General features: G+C 36.5%; 1 protein-coding gene across 16 annotated transcripts in view; it reads left to right on the top strand.

Annotated features, from left to right (window-relative positions):
* FRA10AC1 (FRA10A associated CGG repeat 1) overlaps window positions 1-22,097 on the top strand; it is a 47,423-nt gene that overhangs the window by 4,410 nt on the left and 20,916 nt on the right. For 13 of the 16 annotated variants that reach the window (XR_014825600.1, XM_084992967.1, XM_084992964.1 and 10 more), the window contains 6 exon segments: window positions 2,679-2,755; window positions 4,990-5,073; window positions 5,949-6,033; window positions 18,054-18,099; window positions 20,087-20,200; window positions 21,596-21,638. Coding sequence is in view for 12 of the 16 variants with exons in the window: in XM_084992963.1 (XP_084849089.1) it covers window positions 2,679-2,755; window positions 4,990-5,073; window positions 5,949-6,033; window positions 18,054-18,099; window positions 20,087-20,200; window positions 21,596-21,638 (449 nt within the window). In the remaining 4 variants the exon portion in view is untranslated. 16 annotated transcript variants of the gene reach the window in all.

Raw genomic sequence — 22,097 nt, 5'->3', positions numbered from 1 at the left:
ATATGGGATTTTGGCATTTGTACATTTGAGAACAATATATTTTACTGATACATAAGAAAATTTGAGAGACAAAAATAATAAATTAGTAATCTTCTATAAATAGGTTTATAAAGTCCATGAATTTGCAGGTACTTCTTCCAAAGTGTTTTTGCCAAGCACTCAACATTTCTCATTTTTATACTATTCAGGCTCATTTTAACTCTTACTCTTTTCCTACCTGGATCTTGGCTATTTAAGGTCTTTGTTAAATTTTATATTTAATAATAGGTCTGTTTGTGGACTGTCTAATGCCTACTGTGGCTTTAGCTTTCAGGCAGATTTGGGACTATCTTCAAACTACACCTTGTTTCCATGTTACAGGCATGTCTCAGCTCAACTTTTTATTTTAAGACTATGGCTTTTTACACTAGCTGCTGCCACTGGCCATCCATATTACTGTTGGGAGTATTGGATAATGACAGTATTTCTGGGTATTTATTACTATCGTCAAGATTGGAAAAAGGAGACAATGTCAGTTAGATACACCCTCTATCCTGTAGTCACCTTTTTCACTTTATCATTCCTGATCATTTAAGTTATAGAAGTTCTTTGGTTATCAATTTATTTATTCCTCTTATCTCTTAACCCAGTATCTTAGCTTTTTCATGGATCTCATCTGCCACTTGCTCCTTGCATTTCAGCATCTATTCGTCCTTGTGTGACACAACTCAGTTGGGGGTGTTGGGGGCATCTAGTTGCAACCTGGTGAGGGTGAAAGTGTAGGTCCCCTTTTCTGAATGGGTGGTCTGGAGGGTTTGACTGGAGTAGTTATTGCCTAAAAGTTATCTTTCTTTTTAGGCTGCCTCTCTCCTGGTTTTTGGCTAAAGAGAATAGACCTCTGTTGGGAACTTTTTAAAAATGTGTCCTTGGCATTTCCACGTTGCCAGCTTCTTCACCTCCAAATCTGGGATTTTTGAAGCAAAAAGAAAACCTGGGGGCTCACTACCATGTCATACCAAGGGTCCTGAGGTCTCTAGCTGGTCTGCCTTCTCTCTCCCTTTCCAAGTCTTTATGTTTGTTTTATATGTAATTTCCAAAATTTTTAATTGTCCTTAGTGGGAGGAATAGTGAAAGGTACAGTTGACTCATAAACAGCACAGGATTTGGACTGTACAGGTCCACATATACAGAATTTTTTTTTTACTCTATTGTGTAAATACAAGGATATTTATTTTATTGTAGCACTGATGATGTACAGCTGGTTAAATCCACAGATGCAGAGGGCTAACTGTACATTAGACACAGATTTTTAAACATTGAGGAGGGCTCACCCACCATGTTGCTCCGAGGTCAGCTTGTACATCTTTGCTCCCTTTTCCAGAAAGCAAAGTCCCATCTTCTACCTCTTTTTGTAAATAAAAGTTTTATTGGAATACAACTTTGCTTATTCATTTAGGAGTTATCTGTGCCTATTTTCATGCTAAAATGGCAGAGCTGAGAAGTTTTGACAGAGACAGTATGGCCTGCATATTTACCATTTATAGAAAAAGTTTGCTGACCCAGGTTCTAAAAGATATAAGTGATTTGCCAGTGTCAATGACCAGTTAGTGGTAGACAAAGAGCTCAAACCTAGATCTCTGGTATGTGGCATTTTTCTCTTTTCTGAAATGCTAATTGCTTTTTTGCCCATTTTAGAATTATGTTTTGATTCAATATTCTGTTAGAGGAGTTCTTGTCATGGCTCAGCAGAAACAAATCTGACTTGCATCCATGAGGATGCAGGTTCCATCCCTGGCCTCACTCAGTGGGTTAAGGATATGGCATTTCTGTGAGCTGTGGTGTAGGTTGCAGATGTGGCTCGGATCTGGTGATGCTGTGGCTGTGGCGTAGGCCAGTTGCTGCAGTTCTGATTCGACTCCCAGCCTGGGAACCTCCATGTGCCATGAGTGAAAAACAACAAATTCTATTAGAACACATTGTGATCAGTTAAATCACTGTTTATTTTTAATATAGTAGCATGTAGTCACAGATAAAATTACATCAGTTCTATTATGTGCATGTTCAGCTCTAGACAGAATACAGTTGAGCTTTTTAAAACAAAAAGTAACATGCTCATATATCTTGTTTCATTGCATTGAAAATAAACATGACTGTAGCTTCTTTGAATATTAAAAGAAAGTATAAAAATAACATTTAATCTCTTTACTTTTTGAAAGCCTAAATGTTAGGATTTAATATTATAAAAGGTATATCTTCTATTTTAGAAGGCTTATTGTTACTAGAATAGCTACATTATATTTAATAATAATGAAAAAGAATTCTACTCCTTACCTTTAACTTCAGAAACTAATTTATTTTTCATATTATGATGATTAAAATGAGTGGTTTTGTGAGGCTGTATGTAGTTCAGCAATAGAATAGGAATCTCTCTCTCCAGAGAGTTACTGCTTGAAAGTGTTCAAAACAATATGGAGTATTCAGTAGAAAGTGAAAGCCCCTCTAGTCTATAGTGTCATGTTTAACAGTTTAATATTTATCCTTTAGATCATTTTCACATTTATAAGCATGTATAGTATATATTTCTATATTTTAGAAAAATTCAGTAGACTCATACAATGCTTTTTCCCCCTACCAACGAATATGTCATTGACACAGAACTACTCCTGAGCAAATAAAATCCTTAATATTTTGCATTTCAGTATCAAAGGCATACAAAGTTTGTAAATGACTATATTTTATACTACGGTGGCAAAAAAGAAGACTTCAGGCGATCCAGGTAAGTGTCATAAAGTTTACATAATGGGAGGGGAGTATGGGTGTCTTTAAGACTCAGCAACTACTTGGTCTTCTGATTCTGTCATTTTCCCCAGCTTTCTGTTCTTGTTTTTTTATTACATTATAAGGTGGAAAGGCCATCTGGTCTATGGCCATACCACCCTGAATGAGCCGCCCAATCTCGTCTGTACTCAGAAGCTAAGCAGGGTCGGGCCTGGTTAGTACTTGGATGGGAGAGGCCATCTGTAGCTTCTAGCTAAGTAACTCATCATGAGTCCCATTTCTCTGGCAACAGGCCTCAGGCAGTCTGCTGAGCCAGATCTGATCCTGGCAATAACAGGATGTGTGAGGAATACTCATGTGCCTGATTATGCAGGAATTTTTTTTTTTTTTTTTTTTTTTTTGGCGAGAATCTTTGAAATAATGAACTTTTTAGACCTCAGCATTTGGGATTGCTTTTTCTTTTTTTTCCTTTTTTTTTTTTGTCTTTTTGCCATTTCTTGGGCCGCTCCTTTGGTATATGGAGGTTCCCAGGCTAGGGGTCTAATCGGAGCTGTAGCCGCCGGCCTACGCCAGAGCCACAGCAACACGGGATCCAAGCCGAGTCTGCAACCTACACCACAGCTCATGGCAACGCCGGATCCTTAACCCACTGAGCAAAGCCAGGGATCGAACCCGCAACCTCATGGTTCCTGGTCGGATTCATTAACCACTGAGCCACAACGGCAACTCCATGGGATTGCTTTTTAAAAGGTAGGGCAACTCTAATATTTCCCACACATGAAATTCCTTCTTAGCAATTCCCGTCGTGGTGCAGCAGAAACGAATCTGACTAGGAACCATGAGGTTATGGGTTTGATCCCTGGCGTCACTCAATGGGTTAAGGATCTGGCATTGCCTTGAGCTGTGGTGTAGGTCGCAGACATGGCTCAGATCTAGTGTTGCTGTTGCTGTGGCATAGGCCGGTGGCTACAGCTCTGATTAGATAGACCACTAGCCTGAGAACCTCCATATCCCAGCAGTTGTGGCCCTAATAAGATAAAAGAAAGAAAGAAAGAAATTCCTTTTTATATCTGAGGCCCTTCTATCAGAGCCTCTCGGTTTTGTTTTTTGTTTTTTTTTTCTGACTTGACAATTTTCTGAGTGGGTAGAGTCTAAAAACTTTATACTATCTCATCTTCCCCAGACTTCTCTCTCCTGTCAGCTTTGCCTGTATTCCCCAACAGTCCTTTCTTCTACCCCCAAACTCTTATCATCATGAAAAATCATCTCCTTTAACTTCCTTCCTTCCTTACTCAGTCTTCCTAGGAAACTAGTAAAATGAAGTGTGGAAAAACTCTTCCCATATTTTTAAAATTACATCTCAATAGGATGCTGTTGCTAACTTATTTTAGATTCTGAAACTTGTTTTCATTCATTTTTTCCTTGTTCATTTAGTGTTTATTCCTATTTCTCATCCTCGCTTTGGTGATTTAGCACCCTTTTTATAACTGAAACCAGTGCTAGAGATGGATAGATTCCTTATGCATTTAACTTGCTTCTGTAGCAGCACTTTTTTTTTGCTTCTGTTTTTTTGAAGTTTGACTTGTTCATCACTGTTTTATTTCTATTTTAGCTTTTTTTCTTTTCCTTTTCCTTTTTTTCTTTTTTGGATCATAGCATATGGAGCTCCTGGGCTGGGATCAGGTTGAGCCACTGTTGAGACTTAGGCCACAGCAGCAACACCAGATCTTTAACCAGCTGTGCCAGGTGGAAGATTGAACCTGCGCCTTGACGTTACAGAGATGCCACCAATCCCATTGAACCACAGCAGTTAACTCTGAGCACTTCTTTTTTTTAAAAAAAAGAATTTATTGGAGCAGAATTGACTTACAATGCTGTGTTAGTTTCAGGTGTACAGCAAAGTGAATCAGTTATACATATATCCATTCTTTTTCAGATTCTTTTCCCATAATAGGATATTACAGAGTATTGAGTAGGTTTCCCTGTGCTATACAGTAGGTCCTTGTTTTTTTTATCTATTTTATATATATAGTAATGTGTATATGTAGCAGCACTCTTTAAGTGCCTTTTGAAAATACACAATTTTTATAAATATATTTGTATTTACACAAATATAAAACTATATTTGTGTATTTATTTTTACCCAGGTGCTCAAAAATCACACACTACTTATTTAACCTAACTTTGACTAATTTTGTGTTCATATCAAATCGAAATTGTTTTGTTTTTCAGGGAAAATGACAAGACAGACATGGATGTTATACGGGAAAATCATAGATTCCTATGGAATGAGGAGGATGAAATGGACATGAATTGGTAATTTTAGCTGCGTGAGACATAATGCAATCCTCTCTCTTTTCTGTTCCCTGAGTATTTTCTTACTTTGTCACCTGTCCAAAGCATTCAGCCCCACGTGGAACAGTTCTGAACTGAGAACGTAAAACTGTGCCTTGTATTATTGAATCTAGTTTGATTCTTCTGGTAATTCTTAGCAATTTTAACTGACATTTCATTGCTTGTCTTTAAAAAATAAATTTAGGGAGTTCCCATCATGGTGCAGCAAAAACAAACCCGACTAGGAACCATGAGGTTGCGGGTTTGATCCCTGGCCTTGCTCAGTGGGTTAAGGATCTGGCATTGCCGTGAGCTGTGGTGTAGGTCGCAGATGCAAATCGGATCTGGCATTGCAGTGGCTATGGTATAGACCAGCAGCTGTAGCTCCAGTTAGACCGCTAGCCTGGGAACCTCCATATGTGGTCAGTGTAGCCCTAAAAAGCAAAAATAAATAAATAAATAGTCTTAATATAAGGCATGAAAAAAACTAAAAAAAAAAATAAATTTATAACAGCTTTACAGTATTGTTTGTTGTCTTATAATACACTTCTATTTATATTTTTAGAATATTTTGGGAAAATGTAATATCTGAAAATGGCTTAAAAAATTTGAGCATGACAAAGGAGTGAAGACTAAGTCTCTTTCTCATCTTTGACTATCAGTCTTCCAGTTTCCCTCCCTAGAGACCCACTATTAATAGTTAATATTCAGATATTCTATGCACATGTAAGTAATAGGTCTCTTTTAAAACATTAATGTTTGTATCATATGCGTTATTTATTTGACATTGCTTCCAAGTAGCAAACAGTGATTGAATTTCTAAATGTATAAGGTTTATATATTTTTAATGGATCTAGGGAGAAGAGACTTGCAAAGAAATACTATGATAAATTATTCAAGGAATACTGCATAGCAGATCTCAGCAGATACAAAGAAAATAAGGTATGCCTTCTAAATATTTATTGAAGAAGGTTTGTATTCACATACAGTATTATTTTTAATATATTATTGTGCCCCATATCATTCTTTTTTCTTTCTTTTTTTTCTTTTTTTTTTTTTTTAATCTTTTTAGGGCCGAACCTGCAGCATATGGAGATTCCCAGGCTAGGGGTCAAATCAGAGCTATAGTCACTGGCCTATACCACAGCCACAGCAATGCAGGATCCGAGCTGTGTCTGTGACCTATACCATAGCTCACAGCAATGCCCAATCCTTAACCCACTGAGCAACTCCAGGGATTGAACCTGTGTCCTCAAGGATGCTAGTCAGATTTGTTTCCACTGAGCCACGACGGGAACTCCCTCATATTATTCTTGTAAAGATGCTAACTCAAATCTGTGTTGTCTTGCATCTGTCAAGTAGTAGTTGGCCCTTTTAACCTCTATAGCTATGGGAGCTACAAAGGGGCCCTGAGTCATGTGTGTTCCTTTGTGAGCTGAGGCATGAAAAGTCTAAAATTAAATACAATGGCTACTGACTCTAATCCAGAGTCTCTGGTGGCTATAATGAATGATTTGACACTGCAGAATCATTTATTTCACAAATGATGTTTGAAATTGATAGGCTTTTTTTCCAAATTGATGGCCATTTATAAAGCGGCAGATGCATATCTTTGTTTTATAAATGTCTATTTTAGTAAAATTAGCTCAGTGCCAATTAGTAATGACACATTTCCCTTCCCAGTTTGCATCTTACTATAGTTAATATTAAGGTGATTTTTAAAATTTGAATTTACAACATTGTGTTAGTTTCAGGTGTCCAGCAAGGTGATTTGCTTTTATATGTATATATATATTCCTTCTTTGAGGTTCTTTTCTATTGTAGGTTATTACGAGATACTGAATATAGTTACCTGTGCTATCCAGTAAATCCTTGTTGTTTATCTATTTCATAAATAGTAGTGTGTATCTGTTAATTTTTTACTCCTAATTTATCCCCACCTCTACATTCTCCTTTGGTAACTTCAATTTGTTTTTTATGTCTGTGAATCTGTTTCTGTTTTGTAAATAAGCTCATTTGTCCTTTTTTTCAGGTTCTACATATAAGTGATACCATATAATATCTGTCTTTCCCTGACTTCACTCAGTATGATAATCTTTCACTCTATACACATTGCTGCAAATGGCATTTCCTTCTTTTCTTTTTATGACTGAGTAATATTCCACTGTGTGTGTGTGTGTGTGTGTGTGTGTGTGTGTGTGTGTGTGTGTACACCCTATCTTATTTGTCTCTTTAACTGTTGACACTTAGGTTGCTTCTGTGTCTTGGCTTTTATAGATAGTGTTGTTGTAAACATTGGAGTGTATATATCTCTTTGAATTAGAGTATTCATCTTTTCTGGATATATGCCTAAGAGTGTGATTTCTGAATCATATGGTAGCTATTTTTTTAGTTTGTTTGTTTTTTGTCTTTTTGCCATTTTCTTGGGCCACTCCCGTGGCACACAGAGGTTCCCAGGCTAGGGGTGGAATCAGAGCTGTGGCCGCTGGCCTACGCCAGAGCCACAACTATGCGGGATCTGAGCCGCATCTGCAACCTACACCACAGCTCACGGCAATGCCAGATCCTTAACCCACTGAGCGAGGCCAGGGATCGAACCCGCAACCTCATGGTTCTTAGTCGGATTCGTTAACCACTGAGCCATGACGGGAACTCCATATTTTTTTAGTTTTTTAAGGCGCCTCTATATGGTTTTCCATAGTGACTATACCAGTTTACATTCCCACCAACAGTGTAGGAACCCTCTCCAGCTTTTATTACTTACAGACTTTTTGATGATAGTCATTCTGACTGATGTGATTCATTGTTAATTTCTATATGCCATTTTTCTAATAATTGGTGATGTTGAACATCTTTCATGTGCTTTTTGAGTTTATTTTTGTATGTGGTGTGACACAATGTCCTAAGCTCATGATTGATATGCAGCTGTCCAGCTTTCCCAGCACCACTTGCTGAAGTGACTGTCTTTTCACCATTATATATTCTTGCCTCCTTTCTCAAGTATTAATTGACTAAGTGTGTAGGTTTATTTCTGGACTCTCTTTCTGTTCCATTAACCTGTATCTTTTTTTGTGTCAGTAACATGCTATTTTGATTACTGTAGTTTTGAAGTGTTATCTGAAGTCTGGAAGGGTTATGTTCTTTTTCCTCAGGATTGTTTTGGCAATTCTGGGTCTTTTTTGGTTCCATAAAAATTTTGGGACTATTTTGCCAAGACCAGCTCAGCAGGATGGGGCTGAAGAACGGGTGCTATGGAACTTAAGGGAAAAAAGTTAACATAAAACAAGACACAGAGACATTTATCTTAAGTAAAGGTGGGAACCAGGGGACTCAAGGTCTCAGGGACCAAGAGCCCTGCCTCAGGAAACCACACTGCTTTTATTGTGCTCTTGAGGATTACATCAAATGAAAAGGGGGTTGTAGGTGCAGGATATAGGTTTTTTTTTTATTATTTTATAAGTTCTTTTATTATTTTAAAAGTCACTTAGCTGGTAGATGGTTAAACTTTTACTCTAAACTTTAGGCATTTAAGAATCATTAGCATTTGAGTTAGCTATCTATGCATAGCATTTCAGAGAATCCTCACTATGCTTCTGCAAATGGCATGCCTACTTGCGGCAACCCTGTGTGCCTAGGTTTGCACCTTGGTTCTTTTCTAATGCATATTCTGTTAACGACCACTCATAAACCACTTGGCCATGAGGTTCCTCTTTCTCTTATTCTTTAGAGGACATATCATGCTTGTGCAAATGGTGTTACAATCTGCACAGGTCCGCGTGCCTAGACCAATGTACTATGTCCTCATTCAGCTGACCCGCGCATAACCCATGCCTTTAGGTCTTTGTTCTTAAGCTTAAGTCATTTACCATCAAGTGACTGTTTCTCAAGCAGGAAGACGGGACAAAGTAAGGAAGGACAAGATGGAATTTTCATCCAAGAGGCTAAGAAAATATTATAAAAACATGTCTCGCAACACTATTTGCTGTATTTCTATGGAAAATGGCATGGCTAATTTGATAGGTAACCCATTAAATCTGTTGATTGCTTTGGGTGGTATGGCCATTTTAACTATATCCATTCTTCCAATCCAAGAGCATGGGTTATCTCTCCATTTCACTGAATCATCTTCAGTTTCCTTTATAAATGTTTTACAGTTCTTAACGTATAAGTCTTTCATCTGATTTACAGTGTTCCGTCAATTTCTGCTGTACAGCCAAGTGACCCAGTCATGCATATCTATATATATATAGATAAACATTTTTTTTCTCACATTATCCTCCTATGTTCTATCACAAGTGACTAGATACAGTTACCTGTGCTATAATAGCAGGATCTCTTTGCTTATCCACTCCAAATGCATTAGTTTGCATCTACTAACCCCAAACTCTCAGTCCATCCTATTCCCTACCCCTCCCTCTCGGCAACCAGAATCTGTTCTCCAAGTTGATGAGTTTGTTTCTTTTCTATAGATAGGTTCATTTTTGCCATATATTAGATTCCAGATGTAAGTGATAGCATATGGTATTTGTCTTTCTCTTTCTGACTTACTTTACTTAGCATTAGAATTTAGTTGCATCCATGTTGCTGCAAATGCATTATTTTGTTCTTTTTATGGTTGCATGGTATTCCTTTGTGTATATATACCTCATCTTCTTAATCCATTATTCTGTCAGTGGTCATTTAGGTTGTTTTCATGTCTTGGCTATTGTGAATAGTGCTGCAGTGAACATAGGGGTGCATGTATCTTTTTCCTTTCTTTTTTTAGAATGTATTTTCATTTTATTTATTTATTTTTTAATTGTTATTTCCGCAACACTGTCTTTTTTTTCTACTGTACAGCGTGGTGACCCAGTTACACATACACACATACATTCCTTTTTCTCACATTATCATGTTCCATCATAAGTGACTAGACATAGTTCCCAGTGCTACAGAGCAGGATCTCATTGCTAATCCATTCCACAGGCAATAGTTTTCATCTATTAACCCCAAGCTCCCAATCCACCTGACTCCTTCCCCCAACATGTATCTTTTTCAGTGAAAGTTTTGTCTGGATATATACCCAGGAGTGGGATTGCTATATCATATGGTAGTCCTATATATATTCAGATGTACCTCCATACTATTTTCCTAGTGGTTGTATCAATTTACATTCCCACCAACAGTATAGGAGGGTTCCCTTTTCTCCACACTGTCTCCAGCATTTATTATTTGTAGACTTATTAATGATAGCCATTCTGACCAGTGTGAGATGGTACCTCATTATAGTTTTGATTTACGTTTCTCTAATAATTAGTGATATTGAGCATATTTTCATGTGCCTATTGGCCATCCATATATCTTCTTTGGAGAAATGTCCACTGAGGTCTTCTGCCCATTTTTCAATTGGGTTGTTTTTTGGTTTTTTTTGCTGTTGAGTTTTCTGAGTTGTTTTTATATTTTGGAGTTGAAAACCTGTCAGTTGCATCATTTGTAATTATTATTATTATTTTTTTCTTTTTGTATTTTAGCCTTTTCTAGGGCTGCTCCCATGGCATATGGAGCTTCCCAGGCTAGGGGTCTAATCGGAGCTGTAGCTGCTGGCCTATGCCAGAGCCATAGCAATGTGGGATCCGAGCCGCATCTGTGACCTACACCACACTTCATGGCAATGCCAGATCCTTAACCCACTGAGCAAGGCCAGGGATCGAACCCGCAACCTCATGGTTCCTAGTCGGATTCGTTAACCACCGTGCCACGATGGGAACTCCTGTTTGTGATTATTTTCTTCCATTCCGTAGGTTGTCTTTTTGGTTTTTTGTTTTTTTTTTTTTTTTTCATTTCCTTTGCTATGCAAAAGCTTCTAAGTTTGAGTAGGTCCCATTGGTTTATTTTTGGTTTTATTTCTATTGCCTTGGGAGACTGACCTAAGAAAACATTTCTACGGATGTTGTCAGAGAATGTTTTGCCTGTGTTCCCATCTAGGAGTTTGATGGTGTCTTGTCTTATGTTTAAGTGTTTAAGCCATTTTGAGTTTATTTTTGTGCATGGTATGACGGTGTGTTCTAGTTTCATTGATTTACATGCAGCTGTCCAGTTTTCCCAGCACCACTTGCTGAAGAGACTGTCTTTTTCCCATTTCATATTCTTGCCTCCTTTGTCAAAGATTAATTGACCATAGGTGTCTGGGTTTATTTCTGGGTTCTTTATTCTGTTCCATTAATCTATATGTCTGTTTTTGTACCAGTACTGCCCTGTCTTGACTACCGTAGCTTTGTAATAATTGCTTGAAGTCTGGGAGAGTTATGCCTCCTGCTTGGTTTTTGTTCCTCGGGATTGCTTTGGCAGTTCTGGGTCTTTTATGGTTCCATATAAATTTTTGAATTGTTTGTTCCAGTTCTGTGAAAAACGTCATGGGTAATTTGATAGGGATTGCATTGAATTTGTAGATTTCTTTGGGTAGTATGGCCATCTTAATAATATTAATTCTTCCAATCCAGGAGCATGCAGCTACAGCTCCGATTCAACCCCTAGCCTGGGAACCTCCATGTGCTGCAGGAGTGGCCCAAGAAATGGCAAAAAAAGACAAAAAAAAAAAAAAAAAAAAAGAGCATGAAATATCTTTCCTTTCTCTGAATCTTCTTTAATTTCCTTGAATGTTTTATAGTTCTCAGTCTATGTGTCTTTTACCTCCTTGGTCAGGTTTATTCCTAGGTACTTAATTGTTTTGGGTGCAATTTTAAAAGGTATTTTTATGTTCCTTTTCTAATATTTCATTGTTATTATACAGAGATACAACCTATTTCTTTTTCTTTCTTTTTTTTGGTTGATTTATTTTTATTTTTTTAAATTGTTATTTCCCCAATACAGTTTTTCTCCTACTATACAGCATGGTGACCCAGTTAAACATACATGTATGCATTCTATTTTTTCACATTATCATGCTTCATCATACGTGACTAGACATAGTTCCCAGTGCTACGCAGTAGGATCTCCTTGCTAATCCATTCCAAAGGCAATAGTTTGCATCCATTAACCCCAAGCTCCCAATCCACCCCACAGCTTCCCCCTACCCCCAGCAACCACAAGTCTATTCTCCAAGTCCATAATTTTCTTTTCTATGGAAAGGTTCATTTGTGCCATATATTAGATTCCAGGTATAAGTGATATCATATGGTATTTGTCTTTCTCTTTCTGACTTACTTCACTCAGTATGAGAGTCTCTAGTTCCATCCATGTTGCTGCAAATGGCATTATTTTGTTCTTTTTTATGGCTAAGTAGTATTCCATTGTGTATATATACCACATCTTCCTCATCCAGTCATCTGTCAGTGGACAGTTAGGTTGTTTCCATGTCTTGGCTATTGTGAATAGAACTGCAATGAACATGCGGGTACATGTGTCTTTTTTAAGGAAAGTTTTGTCTGGATAAATGCCCAAGAGTGGGATTTCTGAGTCATATGGTAGTTCTATGTATAGATTCCTAAGGTATGCAACCGATTTCTGAATGTTAATCTTGTATCCTGCTGCTTTGCTGAACTCATTGATCAGTCCAAGTAGTTTTTGTGTAGAGTCCTAGTATTGTCTGTGTATAGTGTCATGTCATCTGCATGGAGTGACAGTTGTACCTCTTCTCTTCCAGTTTGGATACCTTATATTTCTTTTGCTTGTCTGATTGCTGAGGCTAGGACTTCCAATAATATGTTGAATAAAAGTGGTGAGAGTAGGCATCCTTGTCTTGTTCCGATTTTAGCAGGAAGGCTTTTGGCTTTTCTCTGTTGAGTATTATTTTGGCTGTGGGTTTGTCATAAATGGCTTTTATTATGTTAAGGTGTGTTCCCTCTATACCCACTTAGCTAAGAATTTTTATCATGAATGGATGTTGGATTTTGTCAAATGCTTTTTCTGCGTCTATTGAGATGATCCTGTGGTTTTTGACTTTTCTTTTGTTAATGAGGTGTATGATGTCAATTGATTTTAGTGTATTGAACCATCCTTGTGAACTTGGGATGAGTCTCTAGAAAGTTGTCCATTTCTTGTAAGTTGTTAAATTTGTTGGCATGTAATCGTTCATAGTATTCTTTCGTTGTTATTGTTGTTGTTGTTTTTCTGTGGTATCCATTGAGCTTTCTCCTTTTTCATTTCTTATTTTGTTTATTTGGGTTCTCCCTCTCTTGTTCTTGGTGAGTCTGGCCAGAAGATTTTCAACTTTGTTTACCCTTTCAAAGAACCAGCTCTTGGAGTTACTGATTTTTTTCTATTGATTTTTGAATCCTTTTTATTGATTGCCTCTCTGATTTTTATATAAAGATTTCCTTTCTTCTGCTTACTTTAGGTTTTGATTTTATTTTGTAATTCTTTTAGGTGGTAGGTTAAGCTGTTGATTTGAGATTTTTTCTTCTTTTTGGAGAAAGGCCTATATCTCTATGCACTTCCATCTAAGAACTGCTTTTGTGGTGTCATGTAGATTTTGAATGGTTGTGTTTCCATTGTCATTTGTTCCAAGGTATTTCCCTTTTGATTTCCTTGCTGACCCATTGGTTTTTTAGTAGCCTGAAGTTTGGTCTCTGTGTAGTCAGTTTTTTTCTCATTTCTTTTCCTGTGGTTGATTTCTGGTTTCATGCCATTGTGGTCAGAGAAGCTGCTTAAAATAATTTCTGTTCTCTTTAATTTGTTGAGGTGAGTTTTGTGCCCCCATATGTATTCAATCCTTGAGAATGTTCCTTGTGCACTTGCAAAGAATGTATATTCTAGGGTTTGTATGTAATGTCCTGAAAATATTAAGTCTAACTGTTCTATTGTGTAATTTAGGGTCTCTGTTGTCTTTTGGTTTTCTGTCTAGAGGATCTGTCCATTGATGTGAGTGGGCTGTTAAAATCTCCCACTATTGTTGCATTCCCATCAGTTTCTCCTTCAATGTCTGTTAGTATTTGTTGTATATATTTGGGTGCTTCTATATTAGGGACATATATATTGATGAGTGTATTGATGAGTATAATATCGTCTTCTTGAATTCATCCTTTTATTATTAAATAGTGTCCTTTGTCTTCCTTTATGGGCTTCATTTTAAAATCTGTTTTGTCTGATAGGAGGTATTGCAAGTTCCACTTTCCTGTCTTTTCCATTTGTGTGAAATAATCTTTTTCCATCCCCTCATGTATCCTTTGCCCTAAGGTGAGTCTCTTTCTTGTAGGCAGCATATTGTAGGCTCGTGTTTTTTTATTCAGTCTGCCACTCTATGTCTTTTGATTGGAGCATTCAGTCCATTGACATTTAAGGTAATTATTGATAAATGTGTACTTATTGTCATTTAAAACCCTGTTTTCCAGTTGATTCTATGTTTCTCTTTAGTTCCTTTCTTTTTTTGGCTGGATAATTTCATTTTATTTTATGCTTGTGTCATCTTTTTAGTTTTTGTGAATGTGTTGTTTGGTTTTGATTTGTGCTTGCCCTCTTTTTCAAGTATGGTAATCCCTTTCTATATCTGCTTGCTTTAGCCTGATAGTCATATAGGCTCAAACACATTCTGAAAAAAAAGGGCTTAGATTTTCTTGTTTTCCTTAACCACATTTTATGATTTTGATATCCTTTATTTACATCTTTATGTTTATCCTTTCGCTGTTCCTTGTGTTTATTGTCACTTTTACAAGTAATTTTTTTTCTTTGATATCTGTATACTCGCTTATTTAAGCAATTGCTTTCCAATTGGGATTTCTTCCGTCCCCTATCTTCTTACTTCTTTCCTTTCAGTATTTTAGAATGGGTTTAATCTTGCTGTATTCTTTTAGTTTTTGTTTGTTGGAGAAGTTCTTTATTTCTCCTTCTGTTTTAAATGATAACCTTGCTGGGTGGAGTATTCTAGGCTGCAGATTTTTCCCTTTAGAACCTTGAATATATCTTGCCACTCATGTCTGGCCTGTAGTGTTTCTGTAGAAAAGTCAGCTGATAGCCTTATGGGGATTCCCTTATAATTAACTCTTTGTTTTTCTCTTGCTGCCGTTAGAGTCCTCTCCTTATTTTTAACTTTTGCCATTTTTATTATAATAATGTTTTGGTGTGGGTCTGTTTGGGTTCAACTTGTTTGGGGCCCTCTGTGCTTCCTCTATCTTGATATCAGTTTCCTTTAGATTTAGAGAGTTTTCAGCCATAATTCTTCAAATGTATTTTCAACCCCCTTTATCTTCTCCTACTGATATCCCTATTATGTATAGATTGGTCCATATTATATTATGCCATAGATCTCTTATATTCCTTTTGTGTTTTTTTCATTTGGTTTTTTGTCTGCTGTTCTCATTGGATGATTTCCATTATTGTCTTCCAAGTCACTTATTCGTTCCTCTGCATTATTCATTCGGCTCTTCAATGTCTTTAACTCAACTTGTGTCTCTGCCAATGAATTTTCTGATTTTTTTTGTCTCCTCCTTATATTTGCTAGTTCCTTTCTAAAGCAGTCTGCATTACTGTTCATATCTGCTTTTAATTCCTTCTGAATTTTTACTATCTCCTTTTTAAACTTGGTGTCTGTTAGACTGTAGAGGTCTGTCTCATTCTTTGTTTCTTTGGGGATTCTCCCGTTCTTTTAAGTGGGAATGGTTCCTGAGCTTCTTCATTTTGCTTATATTTTTCTTCTTCTGTGGGTTTAGGGAAAACACCTGCTGTGGTTTTGGAGGGCTGTTTATATGCAAGAGAGCCCCCCTGGGTCCTTTGTAAGGGCTTACTTTTTTTTTTTTTTTTTTTTTTTTGGCATGAGGGCTGCTTCTGGTTTGGATGCTTGCTGTCTCTTTCCTCAGTGTGTACAGGCTGTTATCCCCTTAATAGGAGATGTGCTGGTGTATGGCTGTGTGTGCTTCCAGAGAGATGGAGGCAATGGGCAGGGGCTATAGCAAGGCTAGTAACTTGTGATGGAACATGATGGAGGATAAGGTGAGAAAAAGAATGTATATATTTATATAACTGGGTCACTTTGCTGTATAGCAGAAATTGTCAGAACATTTTATTTTATTTATTTATTTATTTATTTTGTCTTTTTGCTATTTCTTTGGGCCGCTCCCACAGCATATGGAGGTTCCCAGGCTAGGGGTCGAATCGGAGCTGTAGCCACTGGCCTACACCAGAGCCACAGCAATGCGGGATCCGAGCCGCGTCTGCAACCTACACCACAGCTCACGGCAACACCGGATCGTTAACCCACTGAGCAAGGGCAGGGACCGAACCCGCAACCTCATGGTTCCTAGTCGGATTCGTTAACCTCTACGCCACAACGGGAACTCCAGAAATGTTCTCATGGGGTTTTTTTTTGTTGTTGTTGTTGTTGTTGTTGTTTGTCTTTTTGCCATTTCTGGGGCCGCTCCTGCGGCATATGGAGGTTCCCAGGCTAGGGGTCTAATCGGAGGTGTAACCGCCAGCCTACACCAGAGCCATAGCAACGCGGGATCTGAGCCGAGTCTGCAACCTACACCACAGCTCATGGCAATGCCGGATTGTTAACCCACTGAGCAAGGGCAGGTATCGAACCTACAACCTCATGGTTCCTAGTCAGATTCATTAACCACTGCACCACGACAGGAACTCCGTATCAGAACGTTTTAAATCAATGATAATAAAAAATATGTTAACATATAAATAAAGAAATGGTTGTGGTTGTGTTCCAGTAAAACCTTGTTTATAAAATAATCATCAGGCCTGTGCACCATTGTTTGCTAACCCCTGGTGTGTACTATGTACTGGGTACTATTTTAAGTACTTTATATGTATTATCCTGTTTAAACCTCTTAACTCAAGAAGTAGGAAATCGTATTATCTCCACTTGAGGAAATCGAGGCACAGATAGATTAAATAACTTCTCCAATATTAGACAGCTTTCAAATGGTGGAGACAGATGTAAAGCCAAACAGTCAAACTCCAAAGACTGCACTCTCCTGCCTTGTAGTATACTGCCTCTTCACTATACCATAACTTCTTTTATTCTTTTCTGTCAGCATTGTAGAACAGGATATATTTTTTATTAATTTACGTATCTTGCACCTGGTACCTATAACATCTAGTAGAAAGTTTAAAAGTAAAGAAGATTGTTCCTTAACAGAGAAGGTGGTGATTGTTCAGATTTTTAAGTACCTGAAATCCTACAAGTATTATTAAAAGCGGGATCTAGCTGTTCGCCACTCTAAAGCCTATAAAGAGACAGGATTGTTACAAAGGAAAGTATTTTAGAGGCTGGTAAATAGGGGTGGGGACAAGGGGGCTTGACTTGTGTCCAAAGGCCAGTTCCCTCCACTGACAATGAGTGGGCAAGAGCTTTTATAGATGGAAGGCTGGGGCTACATGCACAAACTGTACAGTAGCTCTGACAGTCATCTTGAAATTGGTCATGTGGTGGCACATGGAGTTATGGATCCTTTGTTGCCACAGCTGCGCTTTAAGTTGCAACTGTGGTATGGGTTCAGTCCTTGGCTCAGAAACTTCCACATGCTGTGGGTACAGCCATAAAATGAAAAATAATTAATTAAAAAGAATTGTAGCTTATGTCATGGCTACAGTGTGGTTTTCATGTAGTTAATTTCTTCCACCTAGTGGAGGTTTCAGTATCTACAAGACAGTTCACAGGATATAGCTTAGAATATTATCTATAGCCCTTGAGGGGGAACTAAAAGTCCTTGACTTTGCTTAATGACTAAACTATCATTATTTGTCTGTTTGACTGTTTCCCCTTGCTTCTGCATTTTCTCACTTCTCTAATTAAACTTATTCTTTGACTAAAGTTTTTCTACAGATAAAAGGCAGGAGGAGAACATGGAGGGGAAGGGCCATAGGGTCCTGCTCTGTTTCATAAGGACAGAAAAAGCTATCGTGATGGGAATTAGTTTTACTTTTTAGGTTAGTAAGTGTCATTATGTCAGTTGCTAGCTCCATGTTAAGATTTATGTACAGTTTAAATAATGTCTGATTTTACTCTGGCATAAACATAACTTTTTTTTCCTCATCAGTTTGGATTTAGGTGGCGAGTAGAAAGAGAAGTAATTTCAGGAAAAGGTAACTTTTTTTTATTAGTTTTACTTTTTAATAGTGTAAGGTTATTATGTTATTGAAATGAAGTCATTGGGTAAAATTATTCCTAATGTAAATAATACAGTATTATCTACAAAATACAGACTAAAATTAGAGAAATTGTATTAATGATACATTGCTTGTAACAAAGGTCAAAATGGAATGCTTTTGTGATGTTTACCATCAGAATTTTTGCTTTTAGAACGTTCAATTGAAGATAAGTAGAAAATTTTTAGAGTTAAAGATTTCATAGAAAGGAAACTACAATGGATGGGTGAATACTTGAGGTTTCCTTTTTATTTTTGGAATAATGAATTGGTATTACTCCAGTTAAATCCACATTTTGCAAGTAGAAATTAAATATTACTTTGAACCTAATAGAATTTTTAGACAGGTTAGTTCTTATTTAAGGGAGTCACTGAGTTTGAGCCCCAGTACTTAGACTTATAGCAAAAGACCAAGCATTTGGTAGACAGTCAATAAATGCTTTTTCTATGCATTGTAATCTGTTTATAAAATATCTCAGAAAATTTAATATCACCATGCTATTTATGCTATAAAACTTTGTATTGTTAATCGAATTTTTAAGTGTTAATGCTTCTAAAAATTACATAGTATTAAGAAAATAATTGTAAACTAATAACTTAAAACTTTTTAAATGATTAAACATTCATGCCATCACTGTGGCTCATACACATCTTCTGTATTTTGGATATCTTTGTCCATTGTAAAATTGGGTATGTAATTTAAAAATTAAAGAGTAGGATTTTTTTTAAAAATAAAGGATCAGCCCTGAAGATATTCTAGAGGAGAAGGAAAGAGAATAAAGTTATTTTTACCTTGTCTTAGGATTATATTTTAGTTTGTGTTTTTACCTAAAACAGTGAGAAATGTTGGAATGTCTATCACACTTTAAATTTTTTTTACTTTTGTTGAATGTGATTTCAAGTGATAGTATGTAATACTGCCTTTAAAAAAATTGATGACATTCTCTAAATTAATGTAGTTGAAGAAAGAAGTCGAGAAGGGGAGACGCTATTTGTCATGATTTTTGAAGTTATAATTTTGTTGCTGTTTTAACAGTAGAGCCATTGCTGAACATGTACAGATTTAATGAAGTATTCTTTGGAATGAGTAAAAAAATGCCAATTTAGAAAAATTGTTAGCCTTTAGACTGATAATTTTCAAAACTCATTTTGATAATTTCTTTTTTATGAAAAGTTCACATTTGTTCCTCTTGGTGCAGATGGTGATACAAATAAGTTTGATCTTATCTTTTCTGTCAAAGTTAATAATTGATGAATAGTTTCTTTTTCTTCCTTTCGGATCATCAATACTAGTGCTTTTTTGCAAAAGGTTTTAGTATATAGTGGATACATGGTAATGTTACACGGATTTTAGTGTCAGGCCATTCTAAAGTTTAGAGCATTGGATTTGATCACGTATTCTAGTTACATCTCAAAATTCTAGCATTTTAAAATGTGCTTTAAATGCCATTTTATGCTGGTATTTAAATGCCATTATGTTAATACTTTAAAATATCAATTTTAATTTTTTATTAAAAATTAAAGATTCAACCAGGTATAAGTGCATGTATTTTGAAATATATATTTATTCTTTTAGCAGATTAGTGAGTACACTTTTTTAGTACTCCCATTTTCCAAAGTGTACGATTCCCTAATACAGAGTTACTAGAACTCTGTATCAAAATATAAACAGCCAACCTGTCTATCAAGTAAGAATTCTGGGATTGATTTTTTTTTTTAAACAATTCAGTCAGCAGTTTGATTTGATTGCTGAACATGCTATAAATATTTTCAGTTTTTTAATGTTGACTTTATAGAACTAAAAATTTATGTATATATGTTATGTGTGTATGTTAATAGTAAACTTTAGAGATAATACCAGATTGCATAGATAAATATTTTCACCAACTATCCTAGCTAATATTCTTTTTTTTTTTTATTTGTAGGTCAGTTTTGCTGTGGAAATAAATGTTGTGACAAAAAAGAAGGCTTAAAGAGTTGGGAAGTTAATTTTGGTTATATTGAGCATGGTGAAAAGAGAAATGCTCTTGTTAAATTAAGTAAGTTGACTTTAGATGGGATGGAATCGATTTCTTCAAAGTTTATCTAGTAATTTATTCCTTAAAGTATATAGGCTAATTTAAGATTTAATTTAAACAATTTATCTTCCTGGAAGTGTACTTTTTTTTCTCAGAACTTCCTAAAATTGCAAAGAACTTTGATCCTAAAACTTTTTTATTCTCTGAATTACAGTAATATTTAGGGGAACAGTTCCAATGCCAAATGTAAACCAGTAATTTGTGAAGACCTCTTTCCATTAACTTGAGAATATCATCAAAGCAGAATGAGATGCAGAGTATCATAAGAGAATGTAATATCTCACATTAGCTGATAGCCATATCGTTATGGTGTGGATAATAAATATACTCTGTGTCAGTAAGGAAAAACATTTTAGGGGAAATTGTTCTTGATATAAGTCTTAAAGGCTTAGTGTTATAATTCCGAATAAAGCCATTTCTCTTAATATACATGCTTTTAGAATCTGTTGCTCATTGTTTTATTTTCTCTTAGCTAGTCTTTTGTGTCAGCTTCTCTGCATCATGTTAACACCTTCTCTGGTTCCTAATAAATGAGCTCTTAGAGCTTTCTGCCTACTCGAGGTAGAAGTCAAGGATTTCCCCATATGCTACTTAAGACACACCAATGAGAACTGGTTTCTGAGTAACTCTCGCAAGTGCTTATGAGGAAAAGTCAACTGGTGTGAACTGAGATTAAAGCAAAAAGGAAATCACAGTTGTGGAACTTTTTTAAAAGCTCTTTTCCTTTTGAAAACTAGAGTACTTCACAAAGAAAAACTATATCCACATTATTGTTATTAGGTATCTTGAATGTGAGATACACATTAATGTGTCTGTGAAATAGTTTCTTGTAGAATAAACTGACAGCACCTTTTTCTTTTTCCTTTTTTGTCTTTTTAGGGCCATACCTACAACATATGGAAATTCCCAGGCTAGGGCTCCTCGAATCAGAGCTGTAGCTGCCAGCCTGTGCCACAGCCACAGCAACTCCAGATCGGAGCCATGTCTGCAATCCACACTGTAGCTCATGGCAAAGTTGCATCCTTATCCCACTGAGTGAGGCCAGGGATCCAACCAGCATCCGCATGGATACTAGTCAGGTTCATTATCACTGAGCCACAACGGGAACTCCGACAGCACCATTTTTAAAAGTAATATCATAATTTCAGTTCCTCGAGCATTCTAGTATAATTTTTATTATATACACATAATTTTTTTGAGGTGGAAAGAATCAAATTGTTTTCTACAGATTGTTTCCCTTCTTAAAGGAATGTAAGGGAAAATGACAATTTATGATGTTAAAAGTAGAATAGAAGTGCAGTTATTCAAATTTACCAATTCAGTGGTATTACCCTTTTTTTTTTTTTTTTTTTTTAGGATTATGCCAAGAATGTTCCTTTAAATTAAATTTTCATCACAGGTAATATCTTTTAAAAAGCTGTTGTTAATTTTAGTTGTCTTGGATGTAGTCTCTTACCTGAGCTGTATGTCTGAAATAGACTTGAGGGGTTCCCACTGCGGTGCAGTAGGATTGGCAGTGTCTTGGGAGTGCTGGGACATAGGTTTGATCCCCGGCCCAGCACAGCAGGCTAAGGATCCAGTGTTGGCCCAGCTTTGGCGTAAATCACAACTGCAGCTTGAATCTGATCCCTGGCCCAGAACTCTGTATGCTACAGGGCTGCCAAAAAAGAAAAAAAAAAAAAAAAAAGACTAGACTTGAGTGGTTGATGGCTCAATTAATTAATTGTATATAAAATCCAGCATTACCATATGACTACATAAACCACAGAACTGGAAGTTCACTATGCATAACTCTAGCCAAGCATTTTTAAATGTGAAGACCTGTGGAGGAGGGTAGATAAGATGCTAGACTTAATTT

This window comes from Sus scrofa, chromosome 14, assembly GCF_054392235.1.
Source record: "Sus scrofa isolate SSC_HxYL_T2T_F1_AM1 chromosome 14, Sscrofa_HxYL_maternal_Yorkshire_Landrace_v2.0, whole genome shotgun sequence".
Taxonomy (NCBI): domain Eukaryota; kingdom Metazoa; phylum Chordata; class Mammalia; order Artiodactyla; family Suidae; genus Sus; species Sus scrofa.
This window is presented reverse-complemented; position numbering and strand designations above follow the sequence as displayed.